This window comes from Balearica regulorum, chromosome 1 (genome assembly GCF_011004875.1).
Source record: "Balearica regulorum gibbericeps isolate bBalReg1 chromosome 1, bBalReg1.pri, whole genome shotgun sequence".
Classification (NCBI taxonomy): domain Eukaryota; kingdom Metazoa; phylum Chordata; class Aves; order Gruiformes; family Gruidae; genus Balearica; species Balearica regulorum.
The window spans coordinates 22,946,417-22,961,447 of record NC_046184.1 but is presented as its reverse complement, the minus strand read 5'-3'; the positions used below and the strand labels follow the sequence as shown (position 1 = coordinate 22,961,447).

General features: G+C 41.8%; 1 protein-coding gene across 8 annotated transcripts in view; it reads left to right on the top strand.

Moving 5' to 3' along the window:
* The window catches only part of PLXNB2 (plexin B2), a 257,923-nt gene that overhangs the window by 131,331 nt on the left and 111,561 nt on the right, over positions 1 to 15,031 (top strand). For all 8 annotated transcript variants that reach the window (XM_075742895.1, XM_075742891.1, XM_075742862.1 and 5 more), the window contains one exon: positions 10,623 to 10,691. In XM_075742895.1, the coding sequence (XP_075599010.1) occupies positions 10,690 to 10,691 (2 nt within the window). In that variant the 5' untranslated portion in view covers positions 10,623 to 10,689. The remainder of the gene's footprint in view (positions 1 to 10,622; positions 10,692 to 15,031) is intronic.

Here is a 15,031-nt window from a genome sequence, read left to right as displayed (position 1 = left end):
ATAGGAGTTTCGGGAAAACTTTATACTTCCTTTGCTGGTTATGGATCTAATAGAGGTTTCAGTACCAGGGGGCTACCAACTTTACAGGCAGACTAGTGGTTTGACTCACCGCAGAAGAAATTAGAGTATGTGGGTTCAAATAGGAAGCTGATTTACCGTGAATTGTCAGAAAAATCTCTCTGCTTCCTACACCAGTGTTGCAGACTTTAACTGCTGTGCATGGAGGGAAATACTGCTTGTCAAATACAGTTTTCCCATGGATGAGAAAAGTTTTTAACGCTGCAGTGTTACAAAAAGTGGGCTTGTGGTGGCAGAGTGGTAGCGCCCTGACCTGCTTTATAACCCAGGGAGCAGGGCACGGGATGGACACAGGGCAAGAGCAAATACTGTTCCAGCCCCAAGCAGCATCTCCTCCGCAGACGTCCCGCACAGGTCTCTGGCGGCACAGGCAGTGGCTGGCTGCAGGGTGGCTCTCTGTCCTTCTCCTGCCACACATCTATTTCCTTTTAAAACCCCTGCCGCCCTCCCAGTGAGCGGGGTCCCTCCCGTTGGCAGCGGCACGGCACGGCACACCGTGGCGAGGATGAGCATGAGGACAAGGATGAGGACAAGGCCGAGGCCTCCCGGTGTCACCACTGCCCTGCCTGGTGTAGGCCGCAGTGGCTGCCCCCAGACGGGGTGCGGGGCACTTCCCAGCCTTTCGTGGAGCCAGTTTCAGCGGCTTTAATTACATCTGCGGTTTGGATCGCTTTGCTTGGCCATTAAAATCCATTTCACAAAGAGTAGTATTCAAGCGAGCAAGGAATATTTGTGGCGGCTGTGGATTTCCTCCAGGCCTCCAGGAAGAGTAAATTAGTTACTGAAAACTTGACAGTTTGTCCTGAGTGCTTAACTCTTTCCTCTCCGGAAGCTGCCTTTTCACAGGCAAGTGACTTTAAAAGGAAATAATATGCTCAATGCTTTCTTTTTTTTTTTTTCTTTTTCCCCTCCCTGCTCTTTACGGTAGGGCTGTAATTGCAAAACCAGCCAGGAGTGATTTGTTTGGAGAGGAAGTGTGGGAACTTCCTATATAAATATTGCCTTTCCCTTCGTGTGGATCCAAACGCGGTTTCCTCCGCTGGTGGAAAAAAAAATTGCTTGAACTGAACAACAAGCATTTTTCCCTGCAGCTTATGTCCCGTGTAAACATGAAAGACAGACATTTCGTGGGGAAAAAAAAAAAGAAGGAAAAAAAAAAGAAGGAAAAAAAAAAAGAAGGAAAAAAAAAAAAGAGCAGGTTGTTAGCCGGGGAAGGAGTGAAGTTGGTTGGACCATTGGATCAACAGGGTGTTTGCCTGGCCATTCCCTGTGGAATGGTAGCTGCAAACGCAGGCATCCTTTTCTCAGGAGCGCCAGGCGAGTTAAGGTCCTGTGGAGGGGGGAGTAAACACTGGGTTTGCAGAGCCCGCCATCACAGAGCCCGCTGGGACTTGCCCTGCAAGATAGGGCAGTATCAGCGCAAGCCCAGCTCCTATCACATCTTGGAAGGGTTTCTTTTTAAAAAAAAACCCACAACATATGTATCTTTCCAAGTGAGGTAGAAACAATAAGCCTGCACCCTTCCCCCAGCCTAGAAATTCCTTTGAATTGTTTGCAGAAGAGGGCTTTGCCCACCAGAAGAGCAGCTGCACCCAGAGAAGTATCTGTGCTCAGCAGCAGCAGGTAGGTTAAGCTCACAGGGCATGGAGCAAGTTTTAACCTGGCAGGCAAAGCTCTGCTGGACTGTTGCACTTTTTTGGGTTTTGTTTTGTTGTTTTTTTTTTTTTTTTAAAAAAAAGGGCACAGTATCAGGGTGTGTAGGCTCCTTGGGTGTGCAGGAGGCCAGCTGACCTGGCTTGCTACCATAAATCGGTGCAGATGATGGGAATCAAGGCAGGGGGTCCAGTTCCCAGCTCTGGAGGATTCCAGATTAGGAAAACTGCTCATGGAGGAAGCAAGGGGGGGTACGGGGAAGATCAGGCTGATTCCCTGAGAGGCACTGAAGATGAGAAGAGCCCTTCTGCCTGATTTGAAGGAGGGCAGTGTTCTTATATTGCTGATAATTAGCAGAGTTGCCTTGTTCCTTGGATTTGATGGACAAATGAGACATCCCTGGTATTTAAACTTGGATTGCTGTGATGCTTTCTGATCTGGCCAGCAAAAGACACAGCCAGGTCACTGTTGTATTAATGAGAAGGTTCTGGTTTTTACACATTTCTCAGTGGGGAGGATGAAATTTCACTCAAGCTTCAAACCGGGCTTTGCAGTGATTCCTTTTTGCACTTTTAGAAATGAACGAAAGAAATAAAATTTGCAGTGCAATGGGTTATCCTGGGAAAAATCAGTTGCAATCAAAGGAGACACCCGAAACTTTACCGATCTTTCCGTCTGGGCTCTGGCAAGACTTGCCTGGCTCCCCGTGCTAGGAGTCCTCACAGCATCTCGTGCTCTGCTCCAGAGGAACTGGCATCCCAGTGGGGGATGAAAAAGGAGTGGGAAGTGAACCTTGGGTGACTTTTACTTTTTAAATAAAAATTAAAAACAAAGCTCTCGGCTCTCCTCTCCAGTTTGCTATCTCTAACTGTTTCTCCTGCACTTTCTTCTCTGTTCAATGTCTTGGAAATGCATTTAAAGCCTTACAGTGTTCAGGATAAGTTCTCCATCTTTTTATGCTTTTCCTCTTGTTTTCCACACCATCCTTTGCTGCTGTTTCCTTATGTCACTTATTCTCTCACATCCATGCCTCATTCCCCATTTAACGATCTTTTTTTCCTTTTTACCTTCCTACACTTGGCATTTTTTCCTCTCCTTTTTCACACTCCCACTGTCATGCCTGCTCCTTTTTCCAATAAGGCAGGCTGCGTTTTGTAATTTAGGGAGTAAGCCTTCAAATTCTTGTGTGAGTACTCCCACTGACTACGTGATGGAGACTGCAGGACTGGGCCGTTACTTGGCAGATGTATGGGGAAAGGTAGTGAAGCCAATTTTAAAGGAGTCTTAATTACCTTGGTGGTTTGGATCACTTTGGTTGACTATTAAAATGTGTATTTCTAAGGTGAGGTGTGCACCAATGGCGTTGTATAAATAATGAAGAATTTCAAGAGCTTGATATAAAAGACTTTATAGAGGTAGTATATTACTTCCAGTCAAGAGAAATGGAGGGCACTTTAAAATCAGTTTTACGAGCACCCTGTATTTAAAAAAGAGCCTTCTTTTTCTTTTTGTTTAACCTCCTATGCAAGTCTGGGCATGTTTGAGGCTCCCAGGATCCAGTTTCATGTAGTATCCTATTTCAAATCCAGGCCAGAGCAGATCGATCGAAAATCAGTGCTCTCAGAAATAAAACTGCCAGTGGAATGCCTTCAATGACATGAAGATGAAAGGGGGAATGTAATATAGCAGATACTGATTTTCTTTTTTGAGGTGGGAGGCTCTGAAGCAGTGTCCTTGGATGTCGCACAATTTACCTTGATTGAACAGTAGTGGTTGTAGGACAATTTTGGTGAATTTTTGTGTTTTTCAATTAGTAGTTAACAGCTGTGTTTTGTGAAGGGGGGGTGGCTGGTGTTGCTGGTGTTGTTTTGAGCCAAAGCAGCAGCTGCAGAATATTTTATGGCGAGTGCAGAGCTACCTGTAAGTCTACACATAGCCAGAATAACACAAGAGTCCTAATAATTCTTGTCAGTGAAATACTTACTGGTATTTTGAAGTGATTGAGCTACTTCAGTACTTTGAAAACTGCTGGTGAATGCAAACTGATCTAACTGATCTGTGTTTATACTGCTTTTTACAGTCAGCACAAACATAGATGGCACTCTGCTTCATTTTCCAGTATATCTCTCTCTATTGCTCTTCTCTTTTCTGGCCCTCAGAAACCAAAAGAGAAGAAAAAAAAAAAAAAGAGAGAGGGGGAGAAAAAAAAAAAAGAGAACTGAGAACAGAGGGAAACAGCAATATCATTTTAGGACTTTGAAGGAAAAGGAAGGTGAAGGTGAAGTTGTGAGCTTTGGGTAATTTTGAATTGGGGGTAGTTTAAAAATTTGGCTGTGCCAGTATTATGTTGAATTCCTGAAAAACTAGGAGTAAACTTTGTACTGCTGAGTAGCAGTGATCTCTCTCCTGTCACCTGCGCTAGATGATGCTTATGACATGGGAGCATCTTGCATTGCTGGGAGACTAACAGGTTGCACAAATAGGCCCCTTGCATGGAGGCAGTGTGTCATGGTGGCTGGCCTTGGACCCCTTTGCTGTCAGAGCAAGGAGGGGGAGGCTTCAGAGAAAAATTCAGTGTCCTCACATGCTGAAAAAGTGCTGTCTACAGCCAGCCAAGGGAGTAACAGTAAGCACAAAGAGCAGTTGAATTTATTACACTCTGCCCCTTGGACAATAAAGGCTTGTCTGTTTGGGACCTTGAGCATGGTGTGCCCTTCAAAGGAAGATACATATAAATGTATTTTAACTGAGCAGGGCTAGTTAAATACACAGGCTCATCAAAGCGGAAGTGTGAGTAGTTTCTGGCTTTGCATAAGAGTGTGTTGGTTGCTCCTGTAGCCTTTTACAGTGTGAACGCATTAATGCACATATTAGTGCACATTTAGGACAGCAATTCTGGCCTTGTGGAAACTCTCACTTCAGTGACTGTAGAATTTCACCTTTGGTCTCCAACGTAGCACGTGTTTTGTAAACTACTTGATAATTAACCTTCAGCTCAAATATAAGTGGCAAGTGTTTACTTAAAGTCAGAGATTGGATTTCTGCTTGCAGGCAGCCTTTATTACTCAGGAAATGTGAGTTAGAAATGAAAGATCTGCCTCAGCAGCTTTCCAAGAAGTCCAGTCTGGTCTCCTGACAGATGTGGAGAAAGCAAAGTGCTTGATGAAATGCCTAATAAGATGGCTGTTGAAAGTCTGCATGTGATCATCTTAAAGACTGAAAAGACCTCGCTAAGCTACTAAAGAGGGGTTCTTTACTGTCTCTCTATGTTTATGCAGAGTATATCAGAGTAAAGACATTGATGAGTTTTTTACTAACTTCTGGCTTTTTTTAGCCTGAGGGCACAAAATTAAGATGTTATTCCATTACATAATGAGGATATTCACTTTGACAGACTTCTGACATGAACAACTGGGATGCCTCTCTGGCCAACAGTAAGAGCAAGAAACCCAGTTTCCATTGCCTTCTGGAAGAGCCTACCTTCTTCCTTTGGCTATACTGCATAGAGAAACTACCAGGTTTGATGAGTCACCCACACGGGCATGTGTAAACCTCCTGTACTGTGATCGAAGTTACTTCTCACAGAATTCATTTTGAAACAATTTACCAAATGGCGTGTGAAAAGTCATGGGCATAGACTGTATTGTTTATGATTTTGAATTTATCACCTTAACTCCCTGGAACTCAAGTTGGAGGAAAAAAATAAATATATGGAGGTATCTCTAATGTGTATTGGTTCACCTAACATATAGAAAAATTCTGTTCTCTGACTTGCATATGGTGTTGAGCTTGTCACGTAGACTAGGCAGGGTCACCGCAGGTGTGCTTAAACTGAAGACATCCTGGAGTTCATTTTTACATCTGATTTGTAAAGCTTCATTTTCATGACGAAAAAATGTACAACCATTATTGTGCTAAAAGTCTGCCTCTCCTGTTTGCTATTGTAGCATTCATAGGTAACTAATATAGTTAAAATTACTGTGTAGCATGGCTTTTATGGTATGAGTTTAGGACAATGGTGTTAATTTGCAATCAAAGACACCATGAGTTTCACTGGTCATTCCAAGTGTGTGCCAGTAAAATTCTTTGTATTACACCTCACTATCAGGCATCATGTTTATGCCTCATAGGTCAGAATTTTTCTAAAATAGCTTTTTCTGCAAAGGCTTAAAACTTATGGATATGATTTCTTGGTATCCTCACTCATGTAAAATTACCAAGCTAAATACAGTATTGGAAGATGAGGAAGTGAGGTTTCTCAGCTTTTGAGAAATTGGGGTTGCTTCTTTGCTGCTTTGCATTGGATTAAATCCTTGTGCCGAGTGGCCAGGCAGCTCGACAAGTATGGATCAGCATTTGGTGCCAGCTCAGCACCTTGCTGGTCAGAGAGGAGCCTTATGTGAGTGAATAAAGCAGGGAACAATTTTGTCCAATATCAGTTGTAAGGTTTGATAAATGATGATCTGAAGAGGCTGGAAAAAGTGCTACTCACCACTCCTCCACTGATGCTTGCTTTGATTCTTGCCCTAATATGCAAGATGCTGGACCTCAACCTGTTGGCAGTTCACGGGATAGCATTCTTGCTGTTTGATCTTTGCAGTGAAATACTGTTGAAACAGCAGGTAGGATTTCTGGACTGGTCAGAAGGGACAGCAGAGAAAGGAAGTACTTTGTGGTTAGTGTGTTCAATTCTGCAGTTAAGAAATCTCTCTGGAAAAGTCTATAAAGAGATAAGGTATTTAGTCTCCTTAGACTAAAGTGAAGGATTTTCAGAAAGGGTAATGGAGCACAAATTTTTGGGTTTCAGTTTTGGGTTATGCTGGTCTTTGTTCTTATAGTGTATCTGTAAAACTCAGATTTTGGTCTCAGACTTTTAAATTTTAACAACAGAAAACTCGAGCATGTGTGGTTTTTTTCCTTTTTCTTTTATTTTTAATTTTTTTTCTTTTTGCCCCACAAACTACAGGAAGAGCAAAATGAAAGGGCTGAGTGAAAGCAGCAGTTCTTTTGAGATATATCCAGCAATATTAAACACTTCCATTATTGTTTTAATATTCTGCTAATTTTTGCACAGGATTGGCCAGGGTCTTCTCATAGTGCATAAAATTGAGGTCAAAAGGATGTGAGATGATTGACTCAAAACCAAAGTAAAAAAAAAAGGGGGGTTTAAGAAGTGTCAGATTTAAGTGTATTGAAGGTAGAGGTATGTTGAACAGCTTCAAGACAAGGAGGATACTAAGTCCGAGGTAGCCAAGCAGAGGAGAGAGAAAGGAAGTCAGTAATAAAACTCTGAAGTTCATGTGCTAGAAGTGGAGCGGGTGTCTCTGAGCTCAAGTAGGTGGAGAGGGCAGAATGGAGATGACCAAGAGCAACATAAGCTGGAGAGCTGAAGGTGGACAGATACTGGAGTGTAGTAGTGTGATGCAGAGTTAATTAAAGATGTGAATACACTGCAATGTTTAGAGTCTTAAGCTGACATTGATATCACCCTAAAGTTTTTTATAGTAAATTCTATATCCTGTTTCCATATGGACATGATCTCAGTGTTGTAACGTAGCCTTCCCAGCACTGAAATGGGACAATCCATTTTCAAAATTAAGCTAAAAAAAGCAGTATGTAGTGTTATCCTATGTGCTCCATCCTATCGAGTGCACCGTGCTTGTTAGCTCAACAGCCGGATCAAAGTTCCACAGGCGTACACAAGCCTATATGAAAAGTATCTGCTCCATATGTTACATCCAGCTGAAGGCTCGGGGGAATAAGGTCTGTGTCTGGGAACCGGATAGTACAACTTTCTATCCCTGACCCAGTGCCTGCCCTTTCTAACAAACAAACAAAAGCCTCCCTCAAAGAAATGTGGTTTATGATCTGTTTTTAGATCTAGAAGCAAAAAAAAAAAAAAAAAGCACTCAATATGTTCTTACTCCTACTTATGGCAGCATTGACTTTAGGCACCGCAGGACGAGCACCGCACTTTGTTCCTTGCAGCTTTTGGAAGCCACATTTCCCCCGGCAGCTGCAGTGCTGGCTCAGTACATTGTCCACTTGCAAAATTCTGCACTTGGACACAACTGATCAGCCTGAGTTTATCATCCTTTTGAAACGATGGTATCTGAGACATTCACCCTAAATACAGAGGCACAGCTGCCTGATGAGGGAGAGGGCACTTGCAGGATGGGGAGGTTGTTTACAGTCTCTGCTGGGTTATTGACCTGTCTTAATGGTCTTAACTGCATGACACGTCCATGGTGGTCTTCATCCTTTTGTCCTAAAGGAGTATTTTGATTTGAAAGGCAGAAATTGTGTCATATGAAAGGTCGGAGCAGTTAAGTGCATTCAGATTGGGTGGGACAGGATAAGAGCTAAATGTAGTCTAATGGCAGTAATCTCCCCGCTGTACTCTGCGAGTTATGGAAGGGAGAGGGAATCTCCTCCGAAAAGCAGCTCAGGAAAGATTAATTCCTCCTCCAGAAGGTCATCCATGGCTGGACCCTCTCTGTCAAGCCAGTGGAGAGAGAAGAAATAGGAAGATCAGCCTAGTTAGGCTGAAGTTAGATTGTGTGAGCATCCCCCTACCCACTTGCTCTGTTTGTGCTTATGGTTTCTGTCAGCTTTAAAGAACAACTTCCGTATGTCGTCTAAGTACTGTTAACTTCAGGTCAGTCTTCAAGACCCTCCAGCTGTCAGAGGACCTGTGATAGCAATGTGTATTTTTATTCCTTTAGTTCAAGCAGTCCATTTTGACTGGCCAGCTGGCCAAACCCATACCATGAAAGACCAGTTCCTCATGGTGCTCCAGTGTAAGAAAGATACTGAAAAAGAGCTGTTGTGCTATGAGCAGGAGGTAAAAAGAAAAAGCAAAACCAAACAAAACCAGGAAGCCTTGCAGCAGATGGTACCACCTGTGTCCATCTAAACCTAGCCAAAGCAGTGTGCCATTTGAGTGGAGAAACCTGGAAATCTGATGACTCACTTCTGAATAAATAGGGAAACAGTGAGTGAGATTTCTGGCTTGTGTCCCAAGCCTCTTATGAAAAAGGCTTCCTATTTTATAGCACAGAAAATTGAGTACAATTTGGTAGCATCATTCTCTGGCACATCTGATTACCAACTCAGACTAAAATGCCTGGTGTATCCACGTGAGAACTGACATATAAGTAGTCCGATGAGTCTCTGCCAGTTCCTGGGTTATGGTTGGATTTGTTTTCCCAATAAATAAATTTGTGATGTTATTAGCAAGGGACATACCTTTATTACTGGGGGTATAACTGGCTGGACACTACAGTCAGGGCTGACAGTATTTGATTCCTTTTCCAGTCTCAGCCAAATATCAATTTCCATGCACTTCAGTTGTTGCATCTGCAAAATTGAGATGTGAACCAACGGTGCAAGATGTGCCTAAATCACTGTTCAGCAATGCTTGCAAAAATGCTATAAAGGGGAAAGGCAACGTGGACTTATAAAGGGAACTCCACAGCAGGATGAAGCCTTGTTTAATTGCTGACTGCCTCCACCTCCTTCCTTCTTGGCTGTTGTTGGCAGTATCGTGATCTTTCACATCCCTTTGCACTTCCTTTTACTTCTGTATTTCCTTTTCTTTTATATGCTTAAGTTGCACCAGATCTGTTTTTCCCTTTGTCAGTAAGACATGGAAAGAAATCTGCCCTTTCCCTCGGTCCTAAAGTCTAAAATTTGTGTCTCTCTGTTCTTGGGTTGGCTGCTCTACTCATGCTCCCTCCTACGATTTCCCTCAGTCCCAGTCCAAGCCTACACTCTCCTGTTAGGCCGTATCATGCAGCTGTTCTCCCATGTCCCTCATCTCACGATTTTGCTGAGTATCCACATTCATCACTTGATGAGGGTGCAGGTTCCCTCAAACAGCTTTTCCCTGGGAAGAGGTGAATGTATGTAGTCTTAAGGAATGTGCTACCACAGCAACTAGATAGGGGGAATGCAAACAAGAAATTAAATCCCATCGAACATTAACAAAATAAACTTGGTTTAGTACTGGGCAGCCCCAAGGAACATGAAGGGAAAATAAAAGCCCTGCTGATAATTGTGGCTTACCTCCCTGGGGAGCCAGTGTTACGCAAGTCTCAAAGTCAGGTTCAGCTGAGATGAGATGCCTTTGGAGAAAATGTGGTGGATTTTGCCAGGTGTTCAGGTCTCTCTCCTCTGGGAACTGCCATGTGGTGATCTTTTAGTGCGTGTGTCAGCATTTGCTGCAAACTGAGTGGGCATCACATGCTTTGCTGAAAAGTAGTGGAGAAATAACTGTAAGAAACAGGTCAGGGCATTCAGCACTCACTATGTCTATTGATGGGGATTTTTTTTCCAGGACAGTTGTCATCTTCATATTCATGTTGAATAATCTACATGGACCCTTTTTTATCACTTTAAACAAAATCAGATGGTATTTTATCCTTCCCTAGAGGGACAGACACTGTTTCTCTTCCATTCTTAAATGTTTGATCGTGGGAGGTGCTGAGTACTGCCATTGAGAAGAACGTGTTCAAGTTCTAGCTAGAGGAGTGCCAAATCATACAATACCCCATCTGTAATGCCAGGCATTCTTTCTGGTAATATATCAGTTGAGCTCTCAGTTCTTCAGTAATTAGTTGTACATCTGTGAGCAACTGTCCATCTGATTTATTATCCAAGCAGCTATTGAAATACAGAACATTGCCCCATTTAGCCTCAGGATTGAAAGTTATGGTGTGCTAAAGTTGTGTTTAAAATGTAATAAAATTGACTATATATAAACAAATTACAAGTTTATGGGATACTATAGAGGATCTTAAATCAATATTTTAAAGCTCATAAATTTAAGGTGATTGAGCATAGCTTAATGCATACGAATATATTTTTAATCTCTGCCTTCTTTTATTTAGTAAGAAGATTAAACACTGCCCTGGAAAATAACTTGATTGTAGTGAAGAAGACTTAGTGGAAAAGTGAATGTGAGTATTTCACAGCATGTGCCAATTATTTATGTTTGCAAATCATTGACGTTGCTGATATTATAAATCATGCTAAATTGGCAGCCTAATTTACCCAAAAGACCACTTTCAGTATGGGAATGCTGGATCTGATCATTGTGCATGTGTGTGTGAGATATAAAATGTATATTACATGGTTTTCAGTATGTGTCTGTGGGCTATATGTACCTAAATACTTTTAATGCGGCCACATACTATTAGTTATTTGCATGCTTATGAACTGTTTGCAGGAAAAAGTCAACATGAAGTTGTCACTAAGTGTCCTTAAAAGGAAAAAAACCCAAAACCTACCCCTGTATAAATACCCATGGGGATCCTTAAATTGTGTAGTATGGACATATTTTCCATTTCCAGAGAAATTTAGTCTAACTTGGAATAATGCAGCCAGTATATAGTATTTTTCTGTATACTTGCCCCAAAGACGTGAGTTTATAGTAGAAGAAGATTGCACTGTGGATTGGCAATTCAATTTAGAGTGAAATACAGCGGCTGCAAGTTCCAGGCTAAGTGCATCATTGCTCACTTGAGGTCACTTTTTCAAACGTGGAGTCAATAGTTCTCTTACAATAAGAGCTTTGGTTCATTTTCTAGACTCTTTTGAAACTGTTACTTTGCTGGTGAATACCCCATTATTTTTCTTAAAGTAATTGCTTTCCCTCGCTGTATTTCATAATAATGTGAACTCCCTAACTGTGTGCATGCACATGTCTCTATGTACGTACAGATTTGTGTGTGAAGCAAAGCCGTATCTCTCCAAGTCATACCCCTGGAGGCTTTGCGTGGCTCTGGTGTGCAGGGTAGTGATAGTCATGAACTTCTAGCTGCCACAAATTCGATCCAGTATTTTTTTTATATTACATTTTTCCCACAATCTCACCTTCCATTTCCCAGACCTGTCTGATGAGTTTGGAAGCAGTCAACTAAGGCTTTCCAAATACTGGATAAAGCACAGAATTCATGACTTAGATGTCAAATAGGATGATGATCCTGTCTTAAATGTCTAACAAGCTGGGACAGTTTTAATTTTAGCCTTTGGGCTTTTATAAACTTGTCTTCTAAAATCACTAACTGACCAATAGTACTGAAACAGTGAAATACTGCAGGAACATTGCGAAACGCTGTCTGGTTTATATAGGTTGTTTGCTGATATGGGGTTGCTTGAAATTAAGATCCTCAGATTTGACAACATTGTACCTAAGGTAAAGATTTACACACTAGGCTGTGCATTGACACTCTACATTACTGGTATGTGGCCCAGTTTGAAACAAAACAAAACAAAGTTGGAAGGCATTTAATGTGACCAGTCACTTTAGTTGCTTCAGGGTCCTAGAAGTACATCTCAAGTGACCTTGTTTTGGCTAGTGGCACTTCTTGAACAACACAGCACTTTGTCCTTGATGTAAAAATAAATATAATCTCCAATAGATGTTATTTTTCTGATATTTTAATTTTGTGCATATGTAGACTGAGCTCCTAAATGGAAACTTTTTTCTTGATATGGCTCTTCCAAGTATCTGTCATTAAAATTACAGATTTATCCTTCTAAATTTGAATAATTTTCAAAAATTAAATGACCTGACATTGGCTGGGATTTTTGCAGTAACTCCAAATTAACAAATTTATGTGGAGAGGAGAAAACACCTTTTCATAGCTACTTTTGGTTTTGTATCACAGAAATGGCTATGGAGCCATTTCCATATAAAATGTCAGCAGAGCCCAAGAGAGGGAACAAAGTACTTGACAGGAAGTTAAGTCACTCACAAACTGCAGGTAGAGCCTTGAAACTATGAAATCCAGCACCTCCTCTCACAATCATGCATTTTGATACGTAGCACATCCAGGGATATTTATTAAAATTTTTTAGTTTAGTCAAAATTGAAAATTAAATCTGAAACTGGGTTTGAATACACTATAATGGTTTGGTAGTACAGCTAGTAGGATTTTGGCTTTGGTTACCCATAAAGCCAGAAAGTGGAATAAACTTGCAGAAACTTTCTCTTCTTCATTCTCTTCCAACAAACTTCTGGACTGACCTTTCATAGAGCTGAAAGCAAAAGTTGGGATACTGGAGGAATCCAGTGAAATGTTGTTTTGCTCACCTGGTGAAGAGGACAGAGGAGATGAGGAGAGCAAGGGGTTTTTTTTCGCCTTTAAAAAAGTAGGGAAAGGCTGGGAAAAATGTAAAATGGACTGAAGGGGATGGTAAGCTGCTAATTGTATTGCATTATACTGATGATACATCAAAATAATCTTGAGGCAGTGACTGCAAGGAGAAGGCAGGGGACTGTGTACCTTAGGGAATCAGGAGCAGGCACTGTCAAGCAGAGCACAGGCAGGAAAGTGCACAGGGTGGGGGGGGAGAACACCCAGCCCTAATTAGATACCAAAATTAGGTTCTCGCTGCACATCTTGTAATCTGAGATCCCTGGAACAAGTTCTTAATGTAGCATTGAGTGTTTTGTTCACTGTTCTCAACAGTATTTCTTATGTAAAATGTGTGCACTGACACCATAAATAGCCTGGTTCAAACACCCTTGTGAAAGGGGGAGGACCACATCATGTCATGTGCTGTCACTAAGCTCTGCTTGCTGCTAGGCAGGTTCTTTCTGGAAAGTCTACAGAGATGCTTTTTAGACTTTTATGTTTATAAAGTAATTGCTTAAAACAGTGCCCATCCCAAAAATGTCCACCTTAGTTTCAGGATCGAGCTGGGTATTGAAAATTAATTGTTGTTTTTAAGAACTTGGCTCCTATGTCGTGAATGCTATAAATAACTCTCAGAAGCTTTTGGATAGCATGGTAAATAAGGCATAGAGCCACACTGAATAATGAGGAGAAAAATAAATATTGAAGAGTTGCTCGTTCATTAAGTAATGTCGATGCTGTGCCCATCATGGAGACTATTGTGAAGGATTCACATAAGGAACTTTAATTCTAGTATTTTCTAGATACGACAGTCAATTAGACTTGAGTCCCCAGAATCACCTCTGAGATTCATCTTTAGATCCATAGGACTTAAGTCACGAAAACATCGAGTAACATTTGTCCAGTGTCTTCTGCGTGTCTTGGGCAACAGGCGAGAATGAGACGTGGACTTTGAAAATGTTCTCACAGAATTTCTGCTGTCATCACCCTGAGACCCTAAAGGGCATTCGGGGGGACTACACAGGGGTTGCATCTACCTTCATGCATGTGCTTTCTGGCATCTCTTCCATTACCTGTGTCCCATGGTTTTTTTCTTTCCCTTCAGCTCTGTCTTCCCTGTGTTGCCTGGCTGACAGTAAGGAAAATACTGCAGCTCCAGGAGAGATGATGTCTCTGCACTACCAGTACAAGCAGCCTGTGACACCAGGTCAGGCTGTAATCACCAGCAGTAGCAGCCACAGGAAAGCCCTGCATCATGATCTCTCTGGGGCGTGCAGAGCAGCTTATTTGGAGACTTATGCTGCTGCTTTCCCGTATGCTATCAAGTACAATCTTTTATTTCCCTCTAATCTGGGTTTATATTCACTGGGCCATGTAAAGGCCAAATGTCATGCCTTTGCCGCTAGATCTTTGTGACAAGAATGCCCATGGTGAAAGTCCTGCCCTTAGGATTGAGCACGGAGTGGCTAGGAGAGAGCTGGCTCTGCAGGCAAGCCTTGGCTCTCTGTCTTTCTCTGGTGGCAGCCTACACGGGTGACCTATCGAAGAAAAGCATCGTGCAGCTTTGGTCATATTTCATATCGCTGGCTACAGATGAAACTGTAATAGAGTTTTGCCCATATATTGGCACCTTTCCCTCTATGGAGAAATGAGGCCACACTTTACCAGTAGATGCAGCACTTGAATATCTGCAACATGTTATGAACTTCTCACACTTCACTTTGAAACCTGCCTTGTAAAAACTACTGGTAGGTTAGTTACAAAAAGGTGGTTTATTGGAGGGTGGGGGCGTCCTACATTTCTCCCTACATTGAGTAACATTTGACCTAAGTCTACAGGTCTGGCTACAAGACCTGCAGGAGAGAAGATGCTTGCAGCAAAACACAGATTTTTGTTTACACGTATCCATTCACATTCTTTGAAACACAGGTCTGCATGTCAGTCTTTCTTTCTCATATTTCTCTGAAATAATCTCCTGAGGAATACGTAGAAAAACAAACAGTAGATTCTTTACCATTTTAGGAGAGGAATGGAAACAAATTCACCTTCAAAATACTAGCTATATTAAATGCAAAATGATCCTTCCTTAATTAATACTTGGCAAAGCATTTTAAAGATCAAAGTGTCAATATTAGCTAATTCTCATGACACACCTG